We start from the raw sequence: 27,826 nt of genomic DNA, 5'->3' as shown, positions 1-27,826 counted from the left end.
TTCAAGACAAAGGGATATTGATCACACTGAGGCATCATATCTGGGCTCAGGCTCATCTCAAACTGACCATTCATTAGTTAATTAATTAAATCATTCATTCATTCATTCATTCATTTATGGGGAGGCACACACATGGCCTGTCCTGTGGGTGGAGCCCAGAAGATAATTTGGAGGAGTTCTGTCCTTCCACTTTATTGAGGCGGGGGTCTCTCTTGTTTCTGACATCCTGCATAATTCATGCCCATGAGCTACTCTGAAGGCCTGAAGGTGACTCCATAGTCTTTGCCTCTCATCTCTCAATAGAAGTCCTTACTACAAATGCACACCACTTCGTGCAGTTTTTTTTCCTACATGGGTTCTGGGTTCTTTCTCTGGTCATCAGGCTTGGCTGGTATTAGTAATAACATCAGTAGCCAGGTGGTGGTGGCACACACCTTTAATCCCAGCACTCAGGAGGCAGAGCCAGAAGGATCTCTGTGAGTTTGAGGCCAGCCTGGTCTACAGAGAGAGATCCAGGACAGGCAACAAAATTACACAGAGAAATCCTATCTCTGAAAACCAAAAAATTAAAAAAAAATAAAAATAGAAATAACATCAGTGCCATGAATGAACGCAAATTCAGTTCTTATTGTAAGAAGGATGTGCCAGAAGCCAAATCGGGCTAGCTACACACCAGGGCCAACGTGGCTCCATTAATTTTATCCCTGACATGGATCGTGACTGCATCTCATCCAGCTGATGGAGCTCAACTTCACAAAGACATGATTGGCTAATCCATGCAAAGGGGATCAGGAAGGCTCATGAAATATGAGTCCCTGCTCAGCTAATTAACTTCGATTTAGGAAAGAAAGAAAAGAAAGTGAGAGAGACAGACAGACAGACAGAGACAGAGAGATGGAGGGAGGGAGGGAGAGGGAGACAGGAAGTTCTTAGGTATCCTGATGCCCTCTTCTGGCCCCTGTGGGCACCAGGCCTGCACATGGTACACATACATGCATGCAGGCAAAACACCTATCTATACACATAACAGTAATTTTTAAATTTGTTTTTCATTTTTTCAGTGGTCTAAGAAACAAAATTAATTCCAGAAATCTTTAGAGATAGTAGAAGACAGTAAATCACCAAGTATGTTATGAGAACAAAAGTCCAAGATGGTGGCGGAAGCAAGATGGCGTCGGGCTCCCTGTGAGGAAGGGCAGGGGTAATAAAGGGACCCAGAGAAGGCAGCAGCCCAATGTGAGCCATGTGAATGGGGTGGTGAGGTGGGTGAGTCAGCAAACAGAGGCTAGCCCGACCCATGGTGGGGCAGTAAAGGCTACAGGAAGTGACGAGGAATTAGAGGGGGTGGATGTCTGTACTCCTGAACCCTAAGAAATACCCCAAACTAAGGGACAGACTCAGGGTTTGAGATCCGTGAGACCTGCCTGCGTTCAAATCCCCATCACAAGGCACTAGTTACAAAATCTTGAGTGACTCATTGGCACAGCCTGTTTCTAAGGCACAGGGAGTTACATCCTTCCTCCCCTCCCCCCAGCTCTGAAGTTTGCTGGGAAGATGTAGTGAGACATGTGTGAGATGATTTTAAAGCCATTAAGTGTTTTACATGTCAAGTGCTATTATCACGTTCTCTGTGGCCATCGGGAATTGGAGTGTTGAAAGTTGTTGAGTCACTGTGGAGTGAGGAGGGCAGGAAATGGCAGCCTCACCCCTGGAGGGAAGGATCTGTGTTGATGGGAACAAATCCTTGTGCTTTTTATTCATATGCCATAAATTACAGAAACCCAGAGGAGCCATGGTAGACTCCAGAGCAAGGTAATGACATTGTCAAGGTGCTATTTAGGACCTGGGGGTGGGCCTCGTGCCTAACAGGTGGACATGCCAGTCCCTATACATCAGGGTGTAAAACCTGGTAAAAATCCGAGAAATCAAGGAACAATTTTCAACCTTCGAGGATTCCATCCCTTTTCCTCTTTCTCCTCCGCTTCTTCCTCCTCTTCTCCGTCCTCCTCCTTTCCCTCAAAGAACCATGCACTGTTAATAATTTTATCCTGCTCCTTCAAGTGACTGAATTCATTCTGTGATATCCTCAAAGTCAAATTAGAAATCATCAGGCACCAAGTTTTACTTCAAAGAACTAGTGGGAAGCTTAATGTTCAGACTCAGCACACGCCATAGTCTGAGGTCCTCAGGAGGCTGCGACAGGTGAATTGCTTGAGTTCAGGAGTCCAGAGCCAACCTGAGCAACAAAGTGAGACCTACAAATAGAGACTCAACAAGAGTTTGGAAAACCATTAGAAAGCCAGGCATAGAGGAGGAGGCAAGAGGGTTAGGAGTTCAAGACCAGCTTGGCTTAAGTAATGTGCTTTGAGGCTAGCCTGGGACACATAGGGAAATCTTGTCTCAAAAGAAGGAAAGAAAGAAGGAAAGAGGGAGGTAGAGAGGGAAGAGGGAGAGAGGGAAGGAGGAAGAGCAGGAGGGAAGGGGGACTGGAGTGGTTTCCTTGGACCACTGTCTGAGAGAGTAGAAAAACTCTTCAGAAAGAGGTATCACTACCCATTGGGAGGATAAATAGAGAGGTCTGAAGGGACGAACAGGAATTCGGGATGCTATTAACTTATTTTCCACAAACAGAGAATCTCTCTAAGGAAGTTCCATAGGATTTAAAACTAGGATAGAGGAAAGAGGAAAGGCTAAGTGTGGTAGCACACACCTTTAATCTCGGCACTCAGGAGGCAGAGGCAGGCAAATTTCTGAGCTTGAGGCCAACCTGCTCTGCATAGTGCACGAGATTTACATAGCAAAACTCTGTCTAAAAAAGAAAAAAAATAAGTAAGTAATCAAAAAAGAATTAATTAATTAATTTAAAAATAATTAACTTTAATTTAATTCATTGAAAATAATTAATTAATTTTTAAAAAGACAAGACCAGAAATACACAACAAAAGAGTAAGAATGGAAAAGCTGGGAAATAAGAAAATCGAGTCATAAAAGCAAGAAGAAAAGGACATTTGACCTGGAGACCAGGTCCCAAGTCCAGGGGCGGAAACACCATGCTTGGGGATCCGACTGCAAGCCGAAGCAAACTTCCCTTAACCTTTCCTGTGTCTGAGTAAAGACAGAGACAGGTGTGTTGGTGTCAGGCAGTTATTTCTACACCTTCTTCTATGTACATTTGTTTTTCTTCTTTTCATAGTGGCGTGCTGGATAATTCAGGAGGGAAAATACTTGTCCGGAAAGTCGCTGGGCAGTCCGGGTACAAAGGAAGTTACGCTAATGGTGTTCAGTCCTTATCACTGCCCAGGTGGAGAGAGTCCTTCATCATCTCAGGTAATGGTCACACCCTGAAGACAGACCTCCGAGGTACCACCAGGATCAAATGTAGTCTCTCAGTTGCTTTTAGGTTTTGCATATTCTAGCCCACCTCATTTCAGAAATATATGAAGCATTCATTCCAAAAACAAGAACTGTGAACTAATGGATAATAATTGTTAGGATTCCGCCACTCCAGCTATATGGCCACACATGCACAGTTCAGTAGCTAAGCAAGGGGTCTTACTTCTTACATTATCAGGGCACTGCGTGATTGCACAAATGCACGGAGCAGCGTCATGCAATCTGTGCATGCATGGCGTAGCTCCGTAAGCCCACCTGCACGTGGGGAATCCTTAAAAAGCCGGACACAGACTCCTCCTCTCTCTTTCTGCTCTCTCGCGCGCTCTCTCTCTCTCTCTCTCTCTCTGCATGTGCCTCTTCCCAGGCCTGGACGCTCTCTTCTGTTGCCCCCCACACACACCCCTCCTAATAAAGCTCTGATACCGGCTTTTGTTGTACCTCTGACCTTTCTCGAACAGTAACCAGCGCCAAGTATTTAAAACCAACAATAATTTGCATGAAAAATCACTACAAAAGTCAGATTTGGAAATAGTGCATCCGCTGCTCATTTTAACTGCATCATGGTGGTCTGCAAGTCCAGTCCAACTCTGAGTAAATTGAATCAGGTTTATCAAGTTTTTTTGTTTTTTTTTTTAAACAAAACTAGTCCTTCAGGTGGGCCAGATGGACCCCATACCTAGAACATTTTTCCTTGCGCCTCTCTGGGAGACAGATAGGAGGCAGCACAGGAGGGAAAGAATGAGACACAATTTGATTTTAGATTATTATGAATTTTTGTTCAATTTATTGCTTCTCTATTCAGGTCAACTCTCTAGCACCTGGAAGTCTTACAGATAACAATTCTGACTCTCCCGCTCCCTCTCAAAACTCCAGTAGCATAGTTTCACAATGGAAAGGCAACCAGCTCTCCCTGAGCCACCATGAACTGCTTCTCCCATTTTTGTTTATTTCTCCAATCCAGTCCTTTATTTTGAAAATAACGTAACAGGAAATTTAAAAGGTAGCACAGTGAATACCCATCCTTAATTGTTAACATTTTTTGTTTTACCTACTTGCATATCTATCATTTAAAGATAACTTTTCTGGAAAGTGCTGCAAACATCCTTGACATTTCATCTGTAAATACTGTCCCATGTGTCTCTAGGAGCACCAACATTTTCCTGAGTAACTATCACAGTACCACATCTGAAAGTGAACATTGATGTAACTGTTAGGGTCTGCGAGAAGTCCCATAAAAGACCACCAGTCACGATGCAATCAACAAGAGCGTTTATTATACCATCATGTATGTGAGGTCGTTCACCTGTATATACAAAATGTACAGAGGGACTTGTAAGCTCCTTTTAAGCACAGCTAAGGGAGTTTCAGGGTCAGTTAGATCATTTTATCTATGATTGGCTTATGCCAGTGGCGATCATATTAGTACGTTTCTAATTGGTTAGGGCTAGCAGGCATGGGCTAAGGCTATAGCTTTTCCATTCTTGGGCAAGTCTGGACAAGTCCCATGCTTTGTCTTTATTTGGTTATTGCCTTGAGGCACCTGGGGGTGGGGGGAAGTTGGCACAGACCTAGTACATGCAATTCTCCTCATCCTTACTGCCAGGGACATTGCCCTTTGTTCACGGCTTCCTCAGAAACTGTCTGTCCAGTTTCAAGATGCAGGAACTGAGGCCTAGTTCTTAACTGAGTTATTAGGAGCCTGTCATGGCATTTGTCTAGTAAAGAGTTCTGATTCACATCCTTATAATAATTTATCCCCTTTTGGGGGGGGGGATCTGTGATATGATCCTATTATACCTAGCACTTAGTTGTCATGTCCTTTCAGTCTCTTTTAATTCCCCCAGCACATCACATCTTGTCATCATGAATAACAATAGCATCTATGAAGTCTAGGCTGGTTGTCTATTAGTGTATCCTACAGTACTGACCCAAAATGGGGCCAACTTCTTTCGTGAGTGATTGGATTCATCTTCAGTACATATTTCTAAAGATGTATTTATTTATTTTTATTTTATGTATATGAGTGTTTTGCCTGCATGTTACATATGTGAACTACATGTGTGCCTGGTACTCATAGAGGCCAGAAGAGGATATCAGAAACTCTGAAGCTGGAGTTACAGATGGTTGTGAGCCATCATGTGGGTGCTGGGAACCAAACTCAGATCCTCTGCAAGAGCAGCGTGTGCTCTTAACCACTGAGCCATCACTCCAGGCCTTCAACGTAAATATTTGGAAAAGGATAGGTTATATCATCAGCTCTCCATGGTGTCATAGTACAATGGCCCTATCAAAGGGCTATACTGCCAGTTTCTTTAATTGTTGCTGATACCAAATTTGATTGTTTGGCTAGTATAATATACTTCTCCAGGGCCAAGATATGTGGAATTAATTAGCAAGCAGGGTGATACTTTAAACAGCTTGAGTAAGTTATTCTCCAGGAATGCTTACTCAGCCATTCTAAGACCGATTCCCCATCCTGGCTTCACAAATAAGACATTAGTCCGCGCTTCTCAGGGCACCAAAATCTACAAGCTGTTCTAGGGCCTTGTGTACCATGGTACCGTGTCTGCATATAACCTGTGGACGTCTTCTCAGATCATGGTGTCGTCTCTAGATTCATTCCGTACCCAACATTGTGGATGCTGTGTAAGTAGCCGTTCCCCTCTGTTGTTGAGGAAACGTTGACAAGGAAAAAACCACATGCAAGTTCAGTACAGCTGCAAATTGTTTCCCGGTATTTTAATGGCAGACTAGTTGAATCACAGATTCGGATGCTACAGAAACAGGGCAAACTGTAACTGCAAAATTATAATTCTTCCTGTTGTGTCGTTCCTTCCACATTAGTGCCCTTCCCCCACGCCCCCTGTACTGTTGTTTTTAATGTGGACTATGGACTCACTCATTTTTTTTTCTTGAAAATAATATATGCTATTATCCACCAGACGTGACAAACCATCATCATGTTATTGTATTTCATGTCCCCTGAGTTTGGCCAGTGAAAGCTGCTCATTCTTTTGATATGGAGCACAAAATAATGTCCTATGCTCACCTTACCCTCTCGTTGCTCAAGATCTCCTATTTTCTCTAAGGAAGTTCCATAGAATTTAAAACTAGATTCTAGCTCAAAGCTGCCTGGCCTCCACCAAGATTGGATGTGATGGGATTATCCTAAGGAGAAATTCCCTGTGGGGAGAGAGAGATATCTCATTAGACCATAGCTCTTCCAGACTAGGTGGTTTTCTGATCCTCATTAGGCATCCCAGGTCCCGAACCCTTATTTCCTCCATCCATCAGAATTGTGACAAAAGAAAAAACAGACCTTTTAGGACTCTCCTCCAATTGGGCAATCCCTGTTTCCCTGAGCCTGCTAAGTTATACAGTGAAGTATGGTTTCCTTATCAGATCATGGAAGGGCATCAACCACAGTGTAAGTTATAACAGAATTCAGAGCAGAGACCAAATGACAATTGTAGAGGGAAGTTTCTCCGATCCTGCCAGGCCCCTGCGGTTGCATGAATCTCTCCCACCCACGTCCCGCAGCTGCTTGGTCCCAAGTAAACACACAGAGGCTTATATTACTTACAAACTGTATGGCCTATGGGTCAGGTTTCTTGTTAGCCACCTCTTATAACTAAACTCAACCCATTTCTATTAATCTATATGTTGCCAGGTGGCCTCGGTGTTATCTGTCTGCTGGCATCTTGTTGTTCCTTGGGTGGGGGAGGCTGGCATCTCCCCCCGACTCCATCCTTCTTCCTTTCCTCTTCAGTTTGAACCACCTAGCCTTATCCTGCCATGCCGTAGGCCAATGCAGCTTTATTTATCAACTAATCAGAGCAACACATATTCACAGTGTACAGAAAGACATCCCGCAGCAGACAATGTCAGCATCTAGTTAAGTAGAGAGAAATACAGCCTCCACATAGGAATATATCAAGCAACTCCTGCCTAAGCATCCGAACTTACAACTCAGTGTGGTGTACAGGAATCACACCAGGGCTTTAAAGGAAAACTTTATTCCTGGAAAGGAGGGACATGGAGGGTTACGGTTTTTTGTTGTTGTTCACTTTTCATTTTTGCAATAAAAATCAGTTTAATAAGTTTATTCCCTATAAATCTCAACTTCCATCTCCCCTCATCCTACCTTGTGACATTTAACAGAAAACAGTTGTGGCCAAAGATAATAAGCTCACTTGCTTGTGCAGTGACTAGGAGTCCTCTTTCAAAGGGATGTTAGGGAGGGCACTGTCTCATAAGGTTGTAACCCAGGACACCCTGTGATTCAGAAGTTCACGGCCAACAAGTACAACCGGATCATGTCAGAACCCTCTTCAGAAGGCTCGGGTACCTGTGTGACCTTCCTCTGGATTTTTATTTCTAATTTTTATAGGTCACTGTGCTTCTTTAATTAATCTGCCTTGGGGCTCTTGGAGCTGTCGGGGAGAGATGGGGTGTGTGGTTTCGGTCCTGGTGATCCTTGGGCAGTGCAGACTTTTGTGCGGCCAATGCAGGTCCCCTAACAACTGCCCTCTGTACTTTGATCCACGTTTCAGACAGCTGAGCCGATGCTCAACAGAAACACTAAGAACTCCTCAGTTTTAGTCGTGAGAAGAATAGTAAATGGGTAGAGGCGAGGCCTCCGCTTCTCTCTGTGTGAACTTGTGGCCCACAGCCAGGAGGCCCTCATAAGGTCCGAAGCAGCCTCAACCAGGGTCTGCTCAGGGCAGGCCCAGACATGGCTGAGGACTTGGAAATGACCCGTTCTGCTCCCCAGATGGTTTTAATGTGATGAAGTAAGAGGCACCTGTCAGCCAGAATGTTTGCCTCATTTTTTTTGCCTTTGAATGGAACTTACAGGTAATGTCTGAGTAAGGTTTTGCATCTTTGTGGGCATATCCAGCTCCAAACACTTTTTAATTTCATTTTTTTTATTACACCCCTGTAACTTTTTAGAGGTCATGTCATTATTTATATTTTCGCAATGTAAAAAATATATATATATATAGTCTTGAAGATTATAGTAGCTAATTAAAAGTTAAAATAAGGGCTGGGGGTAGCTCAGTGGGAGAGCGTTTACCTGGCATGTGAAGGTCCCTGGTTTTGATCCTCAGGACTGTAAAAATAAAAATAAAATGAAAAAGTAACATAGAAATAGAAACCCAGTTTTTCTTAGTCTCAGGCACTTTCGGAGACCTCACAATTCTTGTGTCAATGGGATGTTGGGCACATTCCTGGGTCGTATTCTGGCCTGCTCACTCCACTCCCCCCTTGACACCACCCCTTACCAATCTCTCCAAGGATGTCCCTGGGTTGAGAGATTAATGCTTTCATATAAATATGGTAGCAAGTGACACTCCTCCCCCAGTGAGGGCAATGAGATTGTAGCCAGGACCTAAACATTAAGATATTCCTCCATAAGCCGGGCGGTGGTGGCGCATGCCTTTAATCCCAGCACTTGGGAGGCCAGCCTGGGCTACAGAGTGAGTTCCAGGAAAGGCTCCAAAGCTACACAGAGAAACCCTGTCTCAAAAAAAAAAAAAAAAAAAAAAAAAAAAACTAAAACAAAAAGATATCCCCCCATGGGGCTAGAGAGATGGATCAGTGGTTAAGAGTACTTGAAGCTCTTGCAAAAATCTGGCATTTGGTTCCCAGCACCTACACTGAATCCTCATAAATGCCTGGGACTCCAGCTCCAGGAGATCTAGCCTCTGCATGTGCGCACACACACACACACACACACACACACACACACACACACACACACACACAAATAAATCCTTAAAGATATTAAGTCATTAACTACATGAGACGCTGCTTATGGCCCTGAGATCTTAACAGCTCCGAACAGACAAATGAACTTGTAACGGGTTGGGGAAGAAACTATCTGAATTCCATCGGCACTTTCAATTTAACTATTGAACGAAGCCCACTGTCAGGCATCTCTGGGAAATTAGATGACTCGGCGGGAAATAGCCTTCTGGGGCAATTTCAGTCACCCAGGCTTGATGACTACTTACTTCTCTGCCAGATCATTGCTGATCCAGCTCTGATGGCCTGACGTCTTTCTTTTTTCTGCTTCTATTGTGTCCTTGTTAGACAAGACTGCTCTTTCTCCTTGCCTGGCATCTAACGTCTCTCCCCGAGTGACCACCAATGATTGTTTTCAAGGAGGGCCTCTGTACAATTACTTTCAAGTGTCCATGATGCCCAGGAATTCAAATGGATCCCACAGGGTCTGTGAAAGTGAGAGGCAACCGTCCATCCACAGACAGTCAGTCCAGGACCTGAAAGTGGGATGTGTGCAATGTTTTGTGTCCGTCTATTTGTGTAATTGCACACTCAGAGCCTGCCCGGTTAGCTTACATGTCACATCTTCAGGAGCAAAATAAGAAATTGCTAATGTTAAGCAACTCTGAGTCATGCAGATTTTATTACTCCCATTCTATTATTAATAAAAACAAATGCTCCACGGGAAAACAAAACACCACTTGACTCTCCGATTGCAATCAACAACAACTCAGTGCAAGGGCGGCAGATGTTCCTGAACTCAAGAGAGATAAACTGGAAAGAGATAATCCACTTATCAGCACCGAAAGATCTAAAAACCAGCCCCGGAAATAAATTCCTCTCCCTCTTCTTTTGCAGAAAGTAAACCCCAAAGGGGTGTAACCTACCCATCGGCTCTTACATATTCATCGTCCAAACATCCAGCTGCCAAAGCAGGCAAGTGCTCGCGTGGTATTTCATCCAAGCTGTCTGAGTTCATAAACGTGTAATGTCGTGTTTTAGGCGACGGTGTGGGAATTCACATCGTCCCCAGTCAAGTCCTGCTGACCCTGGAGGTGCATTAATGATGCCAGGAACCTGGCACCTCAACCAATGCGATCAGACAGACGTGGCTTAGGAGTGAAGGGTTTTTTTTTTGTTGTTGTTGTTGTTCTTTTCACAATCGGATACTGTCTCTGTATCTGCGTCATCTTCATTCAGGGTGACTGGGACCTGGAATTTTATTGTACTGTTACTTTAGACGATGATAATGACCTTGTGCCTAGAAACGTTTCCTGGCAACTGAAAGGGAAGGGGCTGCCTTCTGCTTGGCTATAAAGCAAAGGAAAGGAGAGAGAATGATAGGGCTTATTCACTAATAGCAAGCAACCAAGCAAAGAATCTGAGTCAGGACAAAACGCATGCTTCTGAGGGGCTCACCTGAGCCACCCTCCACAGGAATGGCGGCGGCGGAGACTAAGGAATTCCTGTGCTAAATCCAGTATGGTGCCCTCCATGGTGCTGCCTTGGGAGGCGCTTTGATTTCTCACACAGGCAGGTGCTTTCTCACAGGATTCGGCGTTCCAGAAACAAAGGCGGGTGAATGGGTTTGGTTCAAGTTCTACTCGTGGACGTAGGGCGGACATGGCTCTAGAATTTCCAGAGCTAGCATTTCTTAAATATTTGCCGTGGGCAAGGCACTGTGACAAGACCTTTCCTTGGTAGTTTTTAGTCAGCCCGGATTGCGAGCCAGATGCCCTGTTCTTAGCCCTCATGCACAGTTTGCAGAAAACAGAGCTCGGAGAAGTCGAGTGAGGTTTTCGCTGACAAACAGCAAGGAATTAGGAAAGTTCAGAGTCAAACTCAGACTGCCTGGCTCCAAACACCACTCCCTAAATCGCCGTGCTAGATTTTTCTCCTGCTAGCCACCCTACGTGCAGACTCCCAGTCTGATGAGCCTCCACAGACACGTTGGGAGCTGCCCATCTTTAATCTTGTGACGGCCTCGCCTATGCCTTTTACGACATTTGAATTGCTGAAGCGATCATGACATATTTATTGAGTTGCAAGCACACAGCTCAGCTCTCCCCATCCCCTACAGTGAGGTGATCCCTTAAGAGCCAGATCTGAGGTATGCCCTGTCTTCCTTTGATGAGGACACCGGAAGGAGAGCGCGTGACAGAGCCCGCTGTCCGTCTGGTGATTTCTGAAGAGGTGATGTGTGCAGATAACTGGGTCCTGTTTTATCTAGTCGACTCTTATCCACTCCCTACCCCTCCCTCCCATTCGTAGCATACCAATCCAGGGACCCGGCAGCCCTTGCACTCAGAACTCTGGGCTTCTCTTTAGACTGCCCTGGGGCCTGAGTTGCTCTGAAGTGAGGTCACCTTCCTTTCCTGTCTCACCCGGTCTGGAGCCGTCGAGGGTCTGGCCAGGGATGTGTTAATGCCACTGATAACCTTAGAAATCTCAAGTGTAGAGTTACCATTGCCAAGTAACCCCGAGACTGTTCTCTCCCTCACTGAATGGGGAGACGGGTGACTGTGCAGATGACCCTGGAATGGCCACAGGTGTGGGAAGCTCAGGAGCAAACTTCCTGGTATAGAAAGTAGTTAGTGTGCAGGTCCTTCTGGCTTCAGCTCTCAGACGGAACCTGAAAAATGGGAAGGGTCCCACACAACATCAGGTGATCACAGCTATCTGCCAAGTCCTCCCTCTGTGCCAGAGCCCTGAGCTACAACAGCCTGGGGCAGAGAGCGCCAGTATCTTATCCTGCTTTAGAAGGATTTAGCAATTTCCCCAAGGGTGCGACTGTAGCTGGTTCCTTGGAGACTGATGGGCTGTATCGCCCTAAAGCAGGTAACAGTTGTGGGGGGAACGCAGGGAGAAGTATAGGTAAGAGACACTGCCTTGGAGTTTTGGAATCCGTTTGGTCTCAAAGCCCCAGGCAGCAGAGGTCTGTCCAAAGCTCCCCGTATCTACACCAGCCACGGCCAAGCTGAATTATCCTCACCTACCTCCCTATCTCTATGACTCTGTAGCATCTTCAAGTGGTGCAGGTGAGCCCTGGGACTTGCCCTCCTCCTCCTTCTATTTAAATCTATAAAGTCTCCAAAAGCCACACCGTGAAAGCACAACCATTACTGATGATGTCGCTTGTCCCCATGGCCACACCACCTCAAGCTTCTGTGCCGTATCGCCAGGTATTATATCTGTTCCTCAGTTCTAGATCATTCACATTTGACAGCATCTCAAAGAATACGTTCCTCCATTCACCCACTCGCTCACTGCCTGAGTACCTCCTGTGTGCTAGGCCCAAGCTCAGTGATCAGTGTGCCCATATCAAAGGGATGTGTGGGGTCCCGCTCTGTCTCTTTAAAAGGGCATGCCTGCATGGGGTGAGTTCTTAATAATTCAAGTAAAAAAAAAAAAATTCCAATGAGACCCGTGAAAGAGTGGTCTCATTGCTCCTCTTCCTAAGGGATCAAATTCCTTCAGAAACCGCACAAAGCCTGAGAAGAGGTAGATGCAGGGCCAACCACGGCTCAGGTCTCAGCATGCTGCATAACATGCTTACTGGGCTCCCAAAAGAATGCGTTAATAGGTAAATTAGGTTAGGATGACCCCGCCAAAGCATAGCCAACGTCTTCAGTGGCAAATTATCTCCCTAGAAGCCTGGAAGGTCTCTGATTTGCCTTGCAGGGCTCACGCTGGGGACAGATATTGCCTGAAATTTAAAGGCTGTCTCTCCCAGGCAGTTAGCAACCATTAAGCGGGCAGCTGCTACTTGGCTACCAACCTCCCTTGTGCTCTGGGCTAAATAAAAACAGGTAAGTGTTGATTTGCAGAAATGCACCAGAAAACTGGAAAGGCACATTCCTGGGGTCAGGGCCAAAGAAGGCTAAGGAGATCTGCTACTGAGAAAGAGTGCCAGGAAAATACCCTTCTGCCTCCCCTTGGCTGTTTGCTAAGCCCTGCCCTGGAAGGAGGTCGTCAGGCTGCTGCTCACTACATGAGTTTCACCTCCCAGGCATCCCCCACCCTCATGACCCTTACCCACCACAGCCACCCTGTTGCCACTCCTGACAGTAAGCTTCGGAGAGATTGCCACCAAGACCTTGTGATACACTCGGGAATTCTCAAGTGACCAAGGCCTGTCTTCTACTTGTTCCCTTTTAGTGGACAGAGAGCATGGGTTTGGCTTCTAACCTTGACTTCTAACCTTGCCTCTGCTTCCCTTCAACCCTGTAAATGGGAACGCTCCTGGACCTCTTAAGAAGCCTGTTCCTTAGCTTAAAAATAGAAATGTTTGTGTCTACTTCCAAAACCGTGACAATCTTCATCAGGGATGCCCACGTCCAAAGGTGCCAGCGTATAGTGGCTGGGCAGTGGATCTTAGATCTCCTGCCCTGGTGTGCAGCCCTGAGGCTCAAAATGAGCTAGTGATGACAAGAACCAAATCTTCCCCCAGCACTCAGACCTATGGGCACCTTGGCTTCCGTCCTCTTCCCAGCCACCAAAGCACAATGCTGTCTGCGGCAGAGGGGGAAACGTAACTCGATGTGAAATGTCAACTCCTACCATTTATTGGATTCCTACATGTGCCCAACACAGTATGGGCGACTTATACACTTCGCCCAAATTACGGCAGCAGTCCTGCCAAGTAGGCATTGGCTGTCCCCACTCATAAATAAAGCAAGACTGGAAATGATGGGACGAGAAGCCCAATCTGGCCTGGGCTACAGTTCTTATATCAAAATTCCACGGCCCATCTGAGATCTGGTGAATCAGCCTCTCTGGGAACAGCTCCTGGGGGCTGCATCTGTAACCCCGATCTGCTCAACTCCACTCGGCTGCCGGGCAGGGAGTTCCGGGGCTCCATCTGCCGCTTTTCAGAGGGTGCCTGGGAGCTGTTCTTGGCCATGCCCAAATAAGCAGCATGCTGAGAGCCTACGGCATGTCTGTGAAAACCTTTGAGAGGAGACAAAACTTCCATGTATCTGACACTGTCTGCAGAAACTGTCCGACTAGGTATCGTGTTCAAAATGAACCAAGAGTGAAATAATCAATAAGGAACTGGGAGCAGTTAGGACCGCAAGAGCAGCATCCTCTTCCTCCACGTTAAAGATGGCTCTAATCTGTGACAGGGAATGAGCAAAAACAGCCCGCATAGGACCAGAGAGATGACTCTTGAGTAAATGGATCGAGTATTTGAAAGCAGCTGTGTCCTGTCGAGTAACCCATTGGCTGCCCTCATGACATTTAATCTCTAGCTCTCTTGAAAATGAATATTCACACACAGAGGTGACTAGGGTAGTCCAGAGCCTAGAATCTGGACAGCTGGGGAAGAAAAAGATAATTGTGACTTTCAAACTCTAATAAGTTTATGATGGGAAGATGTTCTAGTAAAAGCTTTGTTTGGCTGCTTTATGGCTGAATTGATTATTTGAAAGTAAAAAAAAAATATATACTGCCTGATTATTTATATGTCTCTCGAAATGAATCATTGGATTGAAATTGACAAGCAGTCCTATTCATCTCCTCCCTAGATCAAGGCAAACCTGGGCCCACATCTCCCTCAAGAGGCGCCAAAGTCTTTTAGCAACAGCAGAAGGCAGAGGATCCCTCTTGAGAAATTAAACACTTCTCTAGGACTTATTATGAATGGCTGTCCTTTAAAGTAAGGGAAATGTCGTACATCAGGCAGCTTTGGCTTGGCCCCAGGGTGGTGCAGATGCCAGCTGAAGCCCAGAAGCCATCCATGGCTTGCTAATGATCCTCTGGCCTGGTCTTCCGACTGATTTAAAGATGGCTAACGGTTGGCAAGGAATAGGGTCAATGAAAATGAGAAATCTGCTTCCCGCCCACAAGAGCAGATGGAATGGCTACATTGAACCCTGATGCTGGATTTGGTTCTCGTCTGGCCTGGCCTCCCAAATTAGTGATGTGATTCTCCCCTGCAAGGTGACAGGGTCAGGGTATGGAAGGGAGCAGGTGCCAGTGTAGGACAGTGGGTCTGAACACCCACCAAATGTTGGTCTGCAGGGCTGGAGTTCTAACACTGCTCTCCTGGGATGCTGTACTATGCACTGTTCTATACAGCATCAAAGGCACGTTGGATGGAGAAAGAGGCATCTTTTGACCCCCTTGGCCAGCTTTTCCATGTGCCTAAAATGCATCAACCCTAATCACGAGGAATACTAGAGCCAGGATGCTATGGTGGGCTGAAAAGTCCCCCTCAAAAAGATACTCAAATCTCAATCACTGGAACCCAAGTGTGCCCTTACATGGAGAGTGAGCATTTCTGCTAATATGATTAAGGGTCTTGATGTTGGATGTTTATCGTCGATTATCTGTGTGGACAATCACACACATCTCCACAGAAAGAAAGTAGAGGAAAATGACTTCACAGCCTGAGAAAAGGAGGTCTTAAGAAGACAGAGCAGAGAAAACAAGTCAGGATGCTAACCTTAGGGACAGCCCAGGCCAATCCAGACGAACTTGGCTGGTGCAAGAATCACATCTACCTTCGGGCTTATTGGAGGAAGCTCAGTGCTGCTGAGGCCTTAAACCTGGCCCAGTAGTCCTTATTTTGGAATCTTGGCCTCCAGAGCCGTAAGAAAATGAACCTCTATTACTTTAAGCCACCAAATTTAGGGTAAAGTATAACAGCAGCCCCACAACACCAGATTCACAGTTATAAAAGCATTAATATTCCACTGGGTGCCCAGTAGCCATTGGCAGTAGATCTAGACCTGAGGGGCTGGTCATGGGGGAGACCATCATGTCTCTCTACAGCCCTGGCCCGAGGTCTCCAAGATAGTCCCCAGCATTCACGGGGCAGCCTCTCTTTCCCTAAACCTTCACTGAGACTCTCTGAGCAATTGGAGCACTAACTGGAGCCTTGTATCTGCTCCCCACGCTCCTGGAAATGACCTCTCACTTGGGCTTGAGAGATGGCTCAGGGGTTAAAAGCACTCTCTGCTCTTGCAGAGGACCTGGGTTCGATTCCCAGCACCCATGTAGGGCTACTCACAACCACCTGTAACTCCATCTCCAAGGGATCTGACTCCCATTATGACCTTCACTGACACTGTGGTCAAATACAAAGACACACACATATATACAAAATCAAGACTGAAAATAAGGGGGCAGGAGAGATGGCTCAGTGGTTAAGAACACTGACTGCTCTTCCAAAGGACGAAGGTTCAATTCCCAGCACCCACATGCTTACAACTCTCTATAACTCCAGTTCCAGGGGATCCAGCACCCTCACAACAGACATCCATGCAGGCAAAACACCAATGCAAATGAAATAAAAATAAATAAATCTTTAAAAAAAAAATAAAAATAAAAATCTTAAAAGAATAACCTCCTACTCATACTCATGCAAGTGACTCAGTGAATAAAATATAGGACATCAAGGAGGAGGGAACTTGTTGGGAAGAAAAGGGGTTCCAGGGTGGGGGATGATGAGAGAGGATAATGGGAAGTGAAAATGCTCCCCAAAGTCAGTATATACACATAAGAAATTGCCAAAGGATAAAAACCTGCGAGGCAATCAAAATCTCCCTAATTTAGAACCTAGAGGATCCTTGCCATTTAGTTAGTTCCATTATCCCAGTTACTGGCAAGACATCTGGGGCCAGAAGGAGTCAGTTGACTGGCCGTGAACCTACTTAAATCAAAAGGCGTTCTCTAAGAGTGCGCCACAGTGGAGGCCCCGGAAGAGCTGTGTATCCATAGGCCAATTGCAGTTGAGATGGCAGGGTGAGAGAAGGGGAGGAGGGAGACAGAGACATGGGGGTTCGAAAGGAAGGAGTAAAAACCATTGCTTATGGTGCCCGGCAAAGCAATCGGGCAGCCAATCATGTTCTGCCTCTTCTATGTTGCTATGACAGTTTTGACTGTCGCTCAAGTGTGCTGTTTAATCTTTGGTTGTTGGTTGGCTTATTGCTCTGAAATTGTATGGGCTATTTATCTAGGTCCCACCCTCCACTACAACCAGTACAGGCGTCCTCTAAAAGCAGGTGGTGTTCAATAAACATTTATTTGACTCGTGGTCCTCTAAGTCCTACAGGCTACTTTGTAGACACCAACGCAATGCTGTTTCCTTACAGGTGAGACCACGAAAGCCTATGAGAAGCCATCTGTTACAGGGACCACCACACAGCCTGTCACCCTGACACAGGCTTAGCTATCCCAGTAGCTGAGGCTACCCACAGAGCCACATCGAAGCCATTCACAGCATCTGTAACCAGTGACCCCAGACCCCAACCGGTGGGCCACAGGAGCCAGGATCCGGGTGAGTAGGTGGGCCATGTGTGTCGTGGACTACAAGAGCAGGTGGTGTATCTTTAGAGGAACAGCTTTGTTGGAGTCCGGTATGCAGTGCCCAGCCCTTGCCTTGGGGTGGGAAGCCAGGTTGTGTCTTCCAGGCTCAAAACACTACTGTTGCCATACCCACAAAGATAGGCGAGTATGTGAAGCATTACCTTGACAAGATCGCCCTTCCTCCAAAAGCTCGATTGAGGAAGACGGTCGGTCGACTCAGCTCTCCCCATTGCTGGGTTCCTGGATTTTGTTTCCTTAAGTAATAAACGGCCCACACCCAGACGTCTTTCGATAAAAGAATCCCTTTGGGATGTCAGATAGCCGATAAGTTTGCTTGTCACACAGTACAATCTCCAGGCTCTACACAGGCATCTATCTCCACCATCCTGAGATAAAGCGCACTGAAGAGGGGAGGGGATTGGGAAGTTGTGCAATGGGATCGCTATTACCTCGGAAGGTTTCTTCGAATATGTCCTGTCCGGCGACACATTTCCCTCCTTGGAGGAAGTTCCGCGGGGCCTTGTTTTCAGCCTCACCCCTAGTTTTCAATCATGATCGCCATGCAGCATGGCCCTACCCTACCCTAGCAGATTCCAGCCCACCTGTTTACCCATCCTTTTATTTTCTACGGGAGAATTCGCACTTTCAAGGCACTGGGCAGTTTTCTAAGCAACTTACACATAGATCATAGAACTTGCTAGATCATGACCGCCCTGTGGGGCGGATCCATAGGATGTCTAACTTGAGCGAATCCCTTGTTACAGTGGATAGACTAAGAAATAAGGGGTCCAAACTCCAGGTCACATGGGTAGGCAAGCAGAGCAGGAATCCACACGCCAAACCCTGGAATCTTTGCCGTCAGCAAACGTATCCGCAAAAATCTGAGCCACAGAGGGCCATACTTCGGGAAGAACAAAGTGGCAAGATCGGAGGCTGCCTGGCTCCGCTAAAGTCGGCAGTAATTAATATATAACTGTCAGGATACTCAACACGCATGCATTCATGGGCCAAGTATATCGCATGCCTTATTATAGTCTTGTCACTGATTCCACTGTAAACTTTCTACTTTATCGCTGCCTCGTGGGAGAAGTTGTGACCTAAAAGTTCCATATCAGAGAACCATAAAAATAATTTTGTGAAGTTTTGAAATACATCGGACATGCTCCCCACCCCATCCTATTCATGTTCAGCTGGACTAATATTAAGCCAAGTTAATGATACCTGGCAACAAGAGAGAAACAGTCTCTGGTGCTGGATGACCAGGGCTCACAGGAGTCCCCAGAACCAGAGCTTTTTTTCTTCATCACATCCCAAGCTCTTGGCTCTAGGTTCCTCCATTCTCTCTAACACATTCGAGTACCTGAATCGGCTCTTGTCTTGCCCAGAGGGCACCGGTTCCTTATGTAACAGAGAACAGTGGCTGGTGGCTTCTTGACTTGGCTTCTCCTGGCAGCTTGGGAATCTTGTTGCCAATTTGGCTGCAAACTCCTCAGAAAAACCTGAAGTAGTGACTCCCAGCCTGGCAAAGCTTTGCTATTCCTGGCTTCGGGACAGGGGCTTTGGAGAGCAGCCTCCCAGCCCATCAGTGTTCCTTTTTCTTACTTGCACAGCATGGGCATCCATGCAACCCACACACTGCCGGGCCCATCCTCGGGGAAAGAGAGGCCTCTGTGTAGCGGGCACCATAGTTGTTAAGACAGGAGCCCAGGTAAGCGGGGTAGAAGGACTTCTTAGCCATTGCATTACCCACTCAAAGGCATTCTGCATGCATGAATAGAAGCAGATTTGGACGTCCAAGTGCATTTGTCCATTTAAAATAGTTGTATCGAGACACTCCTCTCATCCCATACAATTCACCCATTTAAAGCTCTTATTCAGGGGGTTTTAGTATATCCATGGCCATCGCCACAATCAAATTCTAGAACATTTTCATCACTCCCAAAGAAACTCCATTCCTATGAACCTGAACCTGAGTCACCACCCTCTTTGGGGTTGTGACCCCTTTGGGGGCGGAATGACCCTTTCACAGGGGTCACCTAAGACCATTGGAAAACACAGATATTTACATTACAGTTCATAACAGAAGCAAGATTACAGTTGTGAAGCAGCAATGAAAATAATTTTATGGTTTGGGGATCACCACAGTATGAAGAACTGTATTCAAGGGTTGCAGCACTTCTTACAGTGTTGATAGACAAGTTAGTTGTTACTGTATTTCCCTCCTTTTATATGTATGACTTAAACAGAGAGATGCTAGAAGTGGGTGTGACTGGGATGTTCAAGCAAAGCCTAGTTCGTTTAAGAGATATTTTTTTTTTCTTTCCGAGACAGGGTTTCTCTGTGTAGCTTTGCGCCTTTCCTGGATCTCGCTCTGTAGACCAGGCTGGCCTCGAACTCACAAAGATCTGCCTGCCTCTGCCTCCTGAGTGCTGGGATTAAAGGCGTGTGCCACCACCGCCCGGCTCGTTTAAGAGATATTTATTGAATGCCTACTACGTGTCATCAGACGGCATTCTAGGATATATCAGTGACTGTGCCATCTCAACGCACTAAGATCCATCGATGATCCCTTCAGCTTAGGACACCTCACGCCTGTGGAGCTGGAACAGGGCCCGCCCACCTGTGCTTCAGGCCTGAAACTCCTCCTACACTGAGGTTTACAAAAGCATCCTCTCAGGCAGAACACAACACCTTAGACTCTGAGTGGTTCTCAACCTTCCTAATGATGCAGCCCTTAAACAGAGATTCTCATGTTGGGGTGACCCCCAACCAGAAAGTTATTTCATTGCTACTTCATAACTGTGATTTTGCTACTGTCAGGAATTATAATTTAATATCTGCTAGGCGACCCCAGGGGGGTCACGACCCACAGCTTGAGAACAATTGCCTTAAAGGGGAGGTTGACAACAAAATACGTAAATATTTAGATGCAGAAGAGACAGGAGCGCTCTCAGCTCACGAAAGCATGCTGAGGCATGAGAGGACTCCCAGGAAAAGGGTGCTGGACACACTGCGGCCCATTCACGGACCCGTGAATATACACGCCAAGACGTCAGAAAAAAACCAAGCGAAGGCTAGGAGTAATAAGCCAAGAGCAGGGACACAGAGACTTCTCACAGGACAGGAATAAGGCTGTCTTCATAGGAGAGGCCAAAGATGGCACTGGCACCCCCTCCCACCCCCCCACAGGAGCACCCAGCGCCAGAGAGAGCCACCCGGAGAGCCAGATCCATAGCTATTGTTAGAAAAGAATCCTGCAAAGACTGACAAGCTGCAGGTCCCGCTGGGTCAGCTGGGATCTCTCAGATGTAGAAGGCTGCATGGCAGCATCGTTTGCCCAGTCAGGTTCACTTTAAGAAGCGTTTTGGTGGCCACTGCCAGCATAGCATTACAGGTATGCACAGTACAGAGACCAGAGGGGTAGAGGAGCGCCGCCTAGTGACAAGGTCCAGAAATGGCCAGGCTCATTCATTTCCCTTCCAGCCTTGGGCAAGGACTAGGAGGAGATGGAGGAATCTGGCAGGAGGAGACCAGTGTCTGCCAGTGTGCGCCTTTCCCTCCTCAGCAGGATTTCTGTCACCTGTGGAAGTCTTTCTTCCTTAAGGTATCTGGAGAAGGTTTTTCTTGAAATTCAATCTTTCAAAAAATAAGCATTCCAAAAGAAAACTGGAGAAAGATCATGACCAGGCAAACTACAGCAGAGCTACAAATGGCCAATAAATGTATTTTTTAAAAGATATTCAAGCTGGGCAGTGGTAGCACACACTTTTAATCCCAGCACTCAGGAGGCAGAGGTAGGTGGATCTCTGTGAGTTTGGGGCTAGCCTGGGCTACAAATTGAGTTCCAGGACAACCAAGGGCTACACAGAGAAACCCTGTCTTAAAACACCAAACCAAACCAAAACAACAAAAGATATTCAGCTTCATCAGGAATGAAATAAGTGCCAAATAAACAGCAAAATCTTTCTCTTTCTCTACACACACACACACACACACACACACACACACACACACACACAAATTCATACTGCAAACTGAAATACACAGTTTGGGCAAGAGTGTGGAGAAATGATAGAATTTACCAAGAATGAATTGTAAGGTAAGTATGATCCATGGGTGGGAAGAACAGCCATGGGACATGGTCACGTGAAGAGAAACAAAGGTTTACTCACCCACCACTGGTCAAGTTGTACGGGTCAAGTTACCGTACAACCTGCTCAAATGCACTGCATGTGCACACAGAAATGCTATTCAGCCATAAAGAAAAAATGCAACTATGGCATTTTCCAGAAGAATGGAGGGAAGTAGAGATCATTACTTTAAGCAAAATGAGGCGCAGTCCAAAAGATAAATATCCCATGTTTTCTCTCATCTAGATGTGTGTGTGTATGTGTGTGTGTGTGTGTGTGTGTGTGTGTGTGTGTGTGTGTGAAAGAGACAGATATGGGACTGGGGGAGGGGTCTAAAGAAAAAAGCGGAGAACAGAGGGTAAGAAGGTGGTGGAATATATGGGACATGAAAATGGGGAGGGATATTTGGGGGTGCAATTAAGGAAGGGACCCCCAAGGGAGGAGGGGATGTGGGGGAAAGCAATGGAGGGAGGGACATGAATAGGAGCATACCATAATGCTATGTATGTAGACAATGTCATAATGAAACCCGTGACTTCACATGCTAACCTTAAAAATTTAAAAATAAATAACCGAAAAGCTGATAGGCTTGGGCACTGGCTGGTATGAGAAGACTGGCCTGTGGTAGATTGCTCAGTCAAAGAAGTGAGGTGCAACATGGACCCCCCCAACACACACACACACACACACACACACACACACACACACACACACACACACACTGTCCTCGTTTGTGTGTTGTGTATAAGAATGTATTCTCAGAACAAGGGATGTAGTTCTGCATACCAAAACCAGAGGCCAGCCAGCGCTGGAAAGACAACCAATGATGGTCCCTTGCCATGCATCGTATTTAGAGAAAACGTCTATACGGTGAGCCTATGTTACTTTTACGAATTGTACAAAAAATAAAGCTGCTTTGAGTTTATGTCACATAATCGAAACCAAGACAAAATGGGAGGGGGGGAGGAATCCACCATGGACAGTCCTAAAAGAAGTAAGAATCTTCTCATTACCGCCTTTGAAACATGGCTCCTTCCCCTCAGCTAACTTCTTCCCAAAGAGGCTCTGGGTTTCTCTCTGCAAACTCCTCCGTCTCTTGTCTCCCTGTAAAGCCTTCCTCCAGAGAAACTTCCCAGTAAGCAATGAGTGCCGAAATATGTTTGACTCTCTCCCAGAATAATCAAGGCCTCTAAAAATGACTGAGAGCTAATGCGATTTGTATCAACTTTGTGTTGATGCCGCTTAGGCAAATTGCAAAATTTTGAAGTGACATTTCTGTTGAAGGATTACTTTAACCTCCCCACAAGTGGCACTGTTGAGGAGAATTATTTTTGAGAACCGGGAAATCTAAGAAATACGGCCCTTACGAATAAAGGGACGGACTTTGCCGATCATAAAACACAAGGGTGTTTAGTGCCTGGAATGTCCGGACACTGTTCTAAATCCGATGGACTTCCTTTATTTATTTGTCTGTCTACCTATTTGTTTACTTATTTATTATCTACATATTTGCTTTCCATTCCAACGCCTCCCCCAGGGCAGGTTCAGACAGCAAGAAAGCCTTGCCTTGGTTCTGACCTTGGTCCGGGCCTGCTAGGTTGACTCACGGAAAGAATGAGAGCAGCTAGCTTCATGTTCATGCTCTGACCAGTCCAGCTGTGATTTCAGGTCTGTGGTCCCCCGCTGCCTACGCGAGCAGCCGACACAGTCCTGGCTCCCGCCCAGGTGAGAGCTCCAGCTGTCTTCCTCATTGCTACTCTGCATGATTCTCACTGCCCAGACCCTCACCATTCGATTTGGAGTTCATAGCGCCTTAAACCAGTTGGGCCAACACGATGCACTGCCCTCAGGCCCAGACTTGTGAAGGAACCTGTAAGGAAAGTAAGGAGGGCATTAAGTAACCCAGGCCTTTGCCCAATCTTCCTATCCCAGAGGCGATTTCATTACAGGTTCCGATAGCCATTCCTAAGGATTCAGTAACCAGGCTCTTAGACGCCTGAAAAGAGATGCTCTCTGCGGTTCATGCTTGGGGAAACTCATTTAAAAGATCAAGGGAAACCTTTATCCTCTCCCAAGAAAGAGCAGAGCGCATCTTGCTTGGGGACATCCGTTATGCTCGGAGGAGAGAAGCGCATTCTCTCCCAGGAAAGCGCCTCTGCATCGCAACAACCTGGGACTCAAAATTCACTGCCCTGCGGCCTTTCATGGCCGCAGAAGCTGCAGCAGATCTCGGCAACACTGCTGAGGCCCACAGAATACAGACAGGGAGTGGGATAGGGGCTTCCCACCCGCTCATACCAGGCCTGCTCGGGAGCTAAGAACTATACTACTCCCTTTGAGGCCACACGGCATGAGGACTAGAGGCCAGGACTGCCATGAAGAGGTGTTGATATCTCCCTCCTAGTGTTTTGTGTTTTATTCATTTATTTAATTAATTGTATGTGCATAAGTGATTAGCCTGCGTGTAGGTATGTGCACCACCTGCGTGCTTGGTGCCCGCGGAGGTCAGAAGAAAGCCTTGCATCTTCTGGAACTGGAGCTGTGGACGGTTGTGGGTTTTTCCTTCGGCACAGTGGCTGCGCCTTCATCTACCTCTATTTCAGCCAGCAATTGCAGCTCTGCAGTTACCAGCCTGCTTCTCTGACACCGCCTGGCGGGCATTCTGTTCCCGTAGGCACTGACTCGGTCACTGCTGCTAAAGTTATCTTTAACTAAATCCCCGTCGTTCTATTTGTAAGTAAAACTCGAGACTCAAAGGCTGGGGTGAAAACCCGCTAGCTCAGAGAGGTTGAGTAACACCCAGCTAACATTCTCTCCTTGCTGGTGTCTCTGAAAAAGTCTGGCCTTTCGCTCCACCAAAATAGAAAAGGCCATGCCACTCAAAACCCCTCCGTACTACTTCCTGTGCATCTCTTTATCTCTTCCAGATGCCCTCGGATGCTCTCTGATTACTTTCTGTCAACTAATTGCTAACTCAGCCTCCTGACCCATGGTTAATTTTACTGAATTAATGCCAATGCAAATTTGGGGCTCACAGTGTGATCGAATATCCCCCAGCAGTGGGCCACCATGGGAATGCTGGGAATTGAATCACCCCACCCCACCCCGTTCCTCTTCGAGAACAACGAATGCTTTTAACCATTAAGCCACCTCTTCAGTCCAGTAGCTTCTGCTTGGTTTGATACATGATAGTACATACATGACAGTACATACATGATAGTACATGATAGTAAGAACTATTCCCCATCCCTCCCACAGTCCCCATCAGGATTAAGTGGGTCTCCATAGACTGTACAATGGCACCTTTGCCCATGTAGACTCCATTTTCTTGGCTTCAGAGCCAGAACTGGTCAAGTCATGGGGCATTTTCTCCTCTCGCTCCCGTGGCCAAGATGCCCGCAGCCCCCCAAGGGTGGAGCCAACCAGAGACTGCAGAAACTCTCTGAACCAGAGCCACTCTCGGCGGGGGGACAAAATGAAAGTAGAAATCAGTTGCTGGTTGTGTGTGGACCTGCCGAGCCTGTAGACTCCCCACAGGGCCTCAAAGGCAGGGTTCCAGAGATGCCTACCTGAAGCCTGCAGGAGCAGGTATCAGCTTAGGCAAGGGGCTTGCAGTTTCTAGTTTGGCATCCTCGAGATGTACTTCCATGGTTGCCCTTGTTTTCTCCAGCTCAGCTCCAGGTTAGCAGAGTGCGGGGGCATACCAAGTCATTTTGACCTTCAAGAAATATCTTTGTTTAGTCTGTTCTCAGTAAGAGAAAAAAGACGCTTTTATCAAATCAGAGTCCCAAGGACTTATATTACCTTATGTCCCCCTCCAGGGATTCCCCCACCTAATCAATCTCCTCAGACTGACCTCTGGGATAAAGTGCAAATACCAAGATGCACCATGTGCCTCAGACCTGCATTGGGGAGGTGGAGGCCCAAATTACTCAGGGTCTGAGAACCTGAGCTTGCTTTACCCAGCAGGGCTGCATAAGAGGATGATTCGACCATGGGTGTGGTTACTAGGTGTTTGGAAGGGTCTGCACTTGGCTGTGTGGTGTGCTTTGATCTAGCAAGGGGGAGGTCTTGTGCCCCACCCCCTTGGCATTGTTATAAAAAGCCCTTTTGAAGAGACAGAAGGGACCATTGAGTTTTGATCCAGGTCCTCCCAAAGCTATCCTGTGTTTCTGTCTTTCTCCTCTTCGCTACCTTTCTATCTAAACGTTTCTTATCCCTCTCTCCTCCTCATAGGAACCCTTTTAAAGGGTGAGAGATGGCCTCCAGCAGTGGGTGAAGAGCAACAAGGTCATGTTCTCAGTCTCAAGCTCCCGTTTTCTTTTCACTGCCTGACCATCTTTGGGTTGATTGGGGAGTCTGTTCTACTGAATGCATTTGGCCTTGTTCCTTTTTTTTTTTTTTTTCCTAACCACATCATCTTCCAGTTCTTTTGTTCCACGAGTCTCTACTTCCTCTTCAGCATCCTTCATGTTTCTAATACTTGGGCCTACTTTAACAGTCAACTGACCCAGCCTAGACTCACCTGAGACCCTCAGTTGAAGGAGTACCCAGATCAGACTACATGTGAGCTGGTCGGTAGAGCACTGTTTTGATTTTTAACTGATGTAGGAGGTCCCTGCCCACCATGGGCAGCACCATCCCTTAGTCTTGTAGTCCCAGGCTATAAGAAAGCTAGATAAACATGAGCCTGGAAGCAAGCCAGCAGGCACCTTTCTTCCACGAGTTCCTACTTGAGTTCCTGCCCTGACTTCCTTCAAGGACAGTCTACTAGAAAGTGTAGGATAAACAAATCCTTTCCTCCCAAGAGTTGCTTTTGGTCAGTATTGTATCATAGCAACAGAAAGAAAACTAGAATACCATCATCCCCATGATTGCCCAGAGACACTCAGACCCTCCCAAGAATTCTCATCATGTCCTTGCCTGGGGTCACTCTCCCAACCCAAAGATTCACAGAAATGGATAGCCATGAGATCTCTCAAAAGATCCTGCAGGGAGGGGGTATGCGGGGGACATGACAACTATCTGTACACACTGAGTCAAGGCAGATAAGTATGTCTGGAGCTGTTAGGTCTCCAACCAGCTCTCACCTCCAGTAGACTCATACATGTCAAGCAAGCTGCCCAGTTCCTCAGCCCTAAGACTGTCAGATCCTGGAATTACAAAGAGCTGCATAAAGGCCGGGCAGCAGTGGTGCACGCCTTTAATCCCAGCACTTGGGAGGCAGAGCCAGGTGGATCTCTGTGAGTTCGAGGCCAGCCTGGTCTACAGAGTGAGATCCAGGACAAGCACCAAAACTGCACAGAGAAACCCTATCTCAAAAGAAAAAAAAAAAAAAGAACTGCATAAAATGCATCTGGTCTAACACCCTTCTACACAAGGCTCCACCCAAACAAAGGCTCTTTGAGGTCTTCAGTAACCAGAGCAAAGCTGAGCTTCCGAGTGTCTCTCAGCCAGAGAGACGCATCCAAGTCTACGTGCCTCCTCTTCAGGTCTCATCGTTTCTGGAGTTCATTTCTCCAGGTCCCCCAGTGGCTCCTTCTGTGACTCGGCCGTGCATCCGGAGAGCCGCACGCGGGGCAGAACACACCGCTTTGTGTCTGAGACTTACTGCCCCTCTGAAACCAGTGCTGACTCCAGCCGGGCAAGCTCTGCCTCACCCCTGGCTCCGCTCCTACTGAGCCTGCAACTACTCAAGCCCGCGGCATCTTTTGTTCTCTGGCTTCTAGAATAAGCAGGTCACCTGGATCCCGTCTATGGCGAGTTGAGTATGTGTACCCAGGTCAGAATATCAAGCATGGCCCCACGGGCTCTGTTTGAGTTTTGCGAATAAGCTTTTCTGGCCTGGAAACCTAAGCACAGAATTAGTGTGAAAATGAATAAAAAAAAAAAAAAAAAAGGTTTCCAGGTCCCAAATAAACATGTCACAGTGTGTATTGGAGGGCATCCCATTTGTAGACCTGGGGCCATTGAAGCCTAACTGGCATGAACTCATGCCCAGGGCTAGAAAATGTCCCCAAGGGTTTCAAATAGGTTGCTGGCATACCAATGCCTTGGGCACAGCTGCTGGCCTCTGTTCTCTTAGCACTTCCTGTCGGGGAACAGCAAGAGAAAGTCTGAGCAAAGTGTGCTGCCCTCTTGTCCTAGGGACATGCAGCCAGGAAAGGTGACAGGCGGCTGCTAGCATCCCCCAGCTCTGGAGG

The 27,826-nt window shown here is 46.8% G+C and overlaps 1 protein-coding gene across 1 annotated transcript in view; it reads left to right on the top strand.

Moving 5' to 3' along the window:
• Vit (vitrin) overlaps window positions 1–27,826 on the top strand; it is a 122,746-nt gene that overhangs the window by 58,548 nt on the left and 36,372 nt on the right. Inside the window, 4 exon segments of the mRNA XM_028875634.2 lie at window positions 3,194–3,327; window positions 10,039–10,116; window positions 17,280–17,351; window positions 17,354–17,464. Of these exon segments, the coding sequence (XP_028731467.1) occupies window positions 3,194–3,327; window positions 10,039–10,116; window positions 17,280–17,351; window positions 17,354–17,464 (395 nt within the window).

Source organism: Peromyscus leucopus, chromosome 22, assembly GCF_004664715.2.
Source record: "Peromyscus leucopus breed LL Stock chromosome 22, UCI_PerLeu_2.1, whole genome shotgun sequence".
NCBI classification, from domain to species: domain Eukaryota; kingdom Metazoa; phylum Chordata; class Mammalia; order Rodentia; family Cricetidae; genus Peromyscus; species Peromyscus leucopus.
Note: the sequence above shows the minus strand (reverse complement) of the source record. Positions and strands in the feature narration are given on the sequence as shown.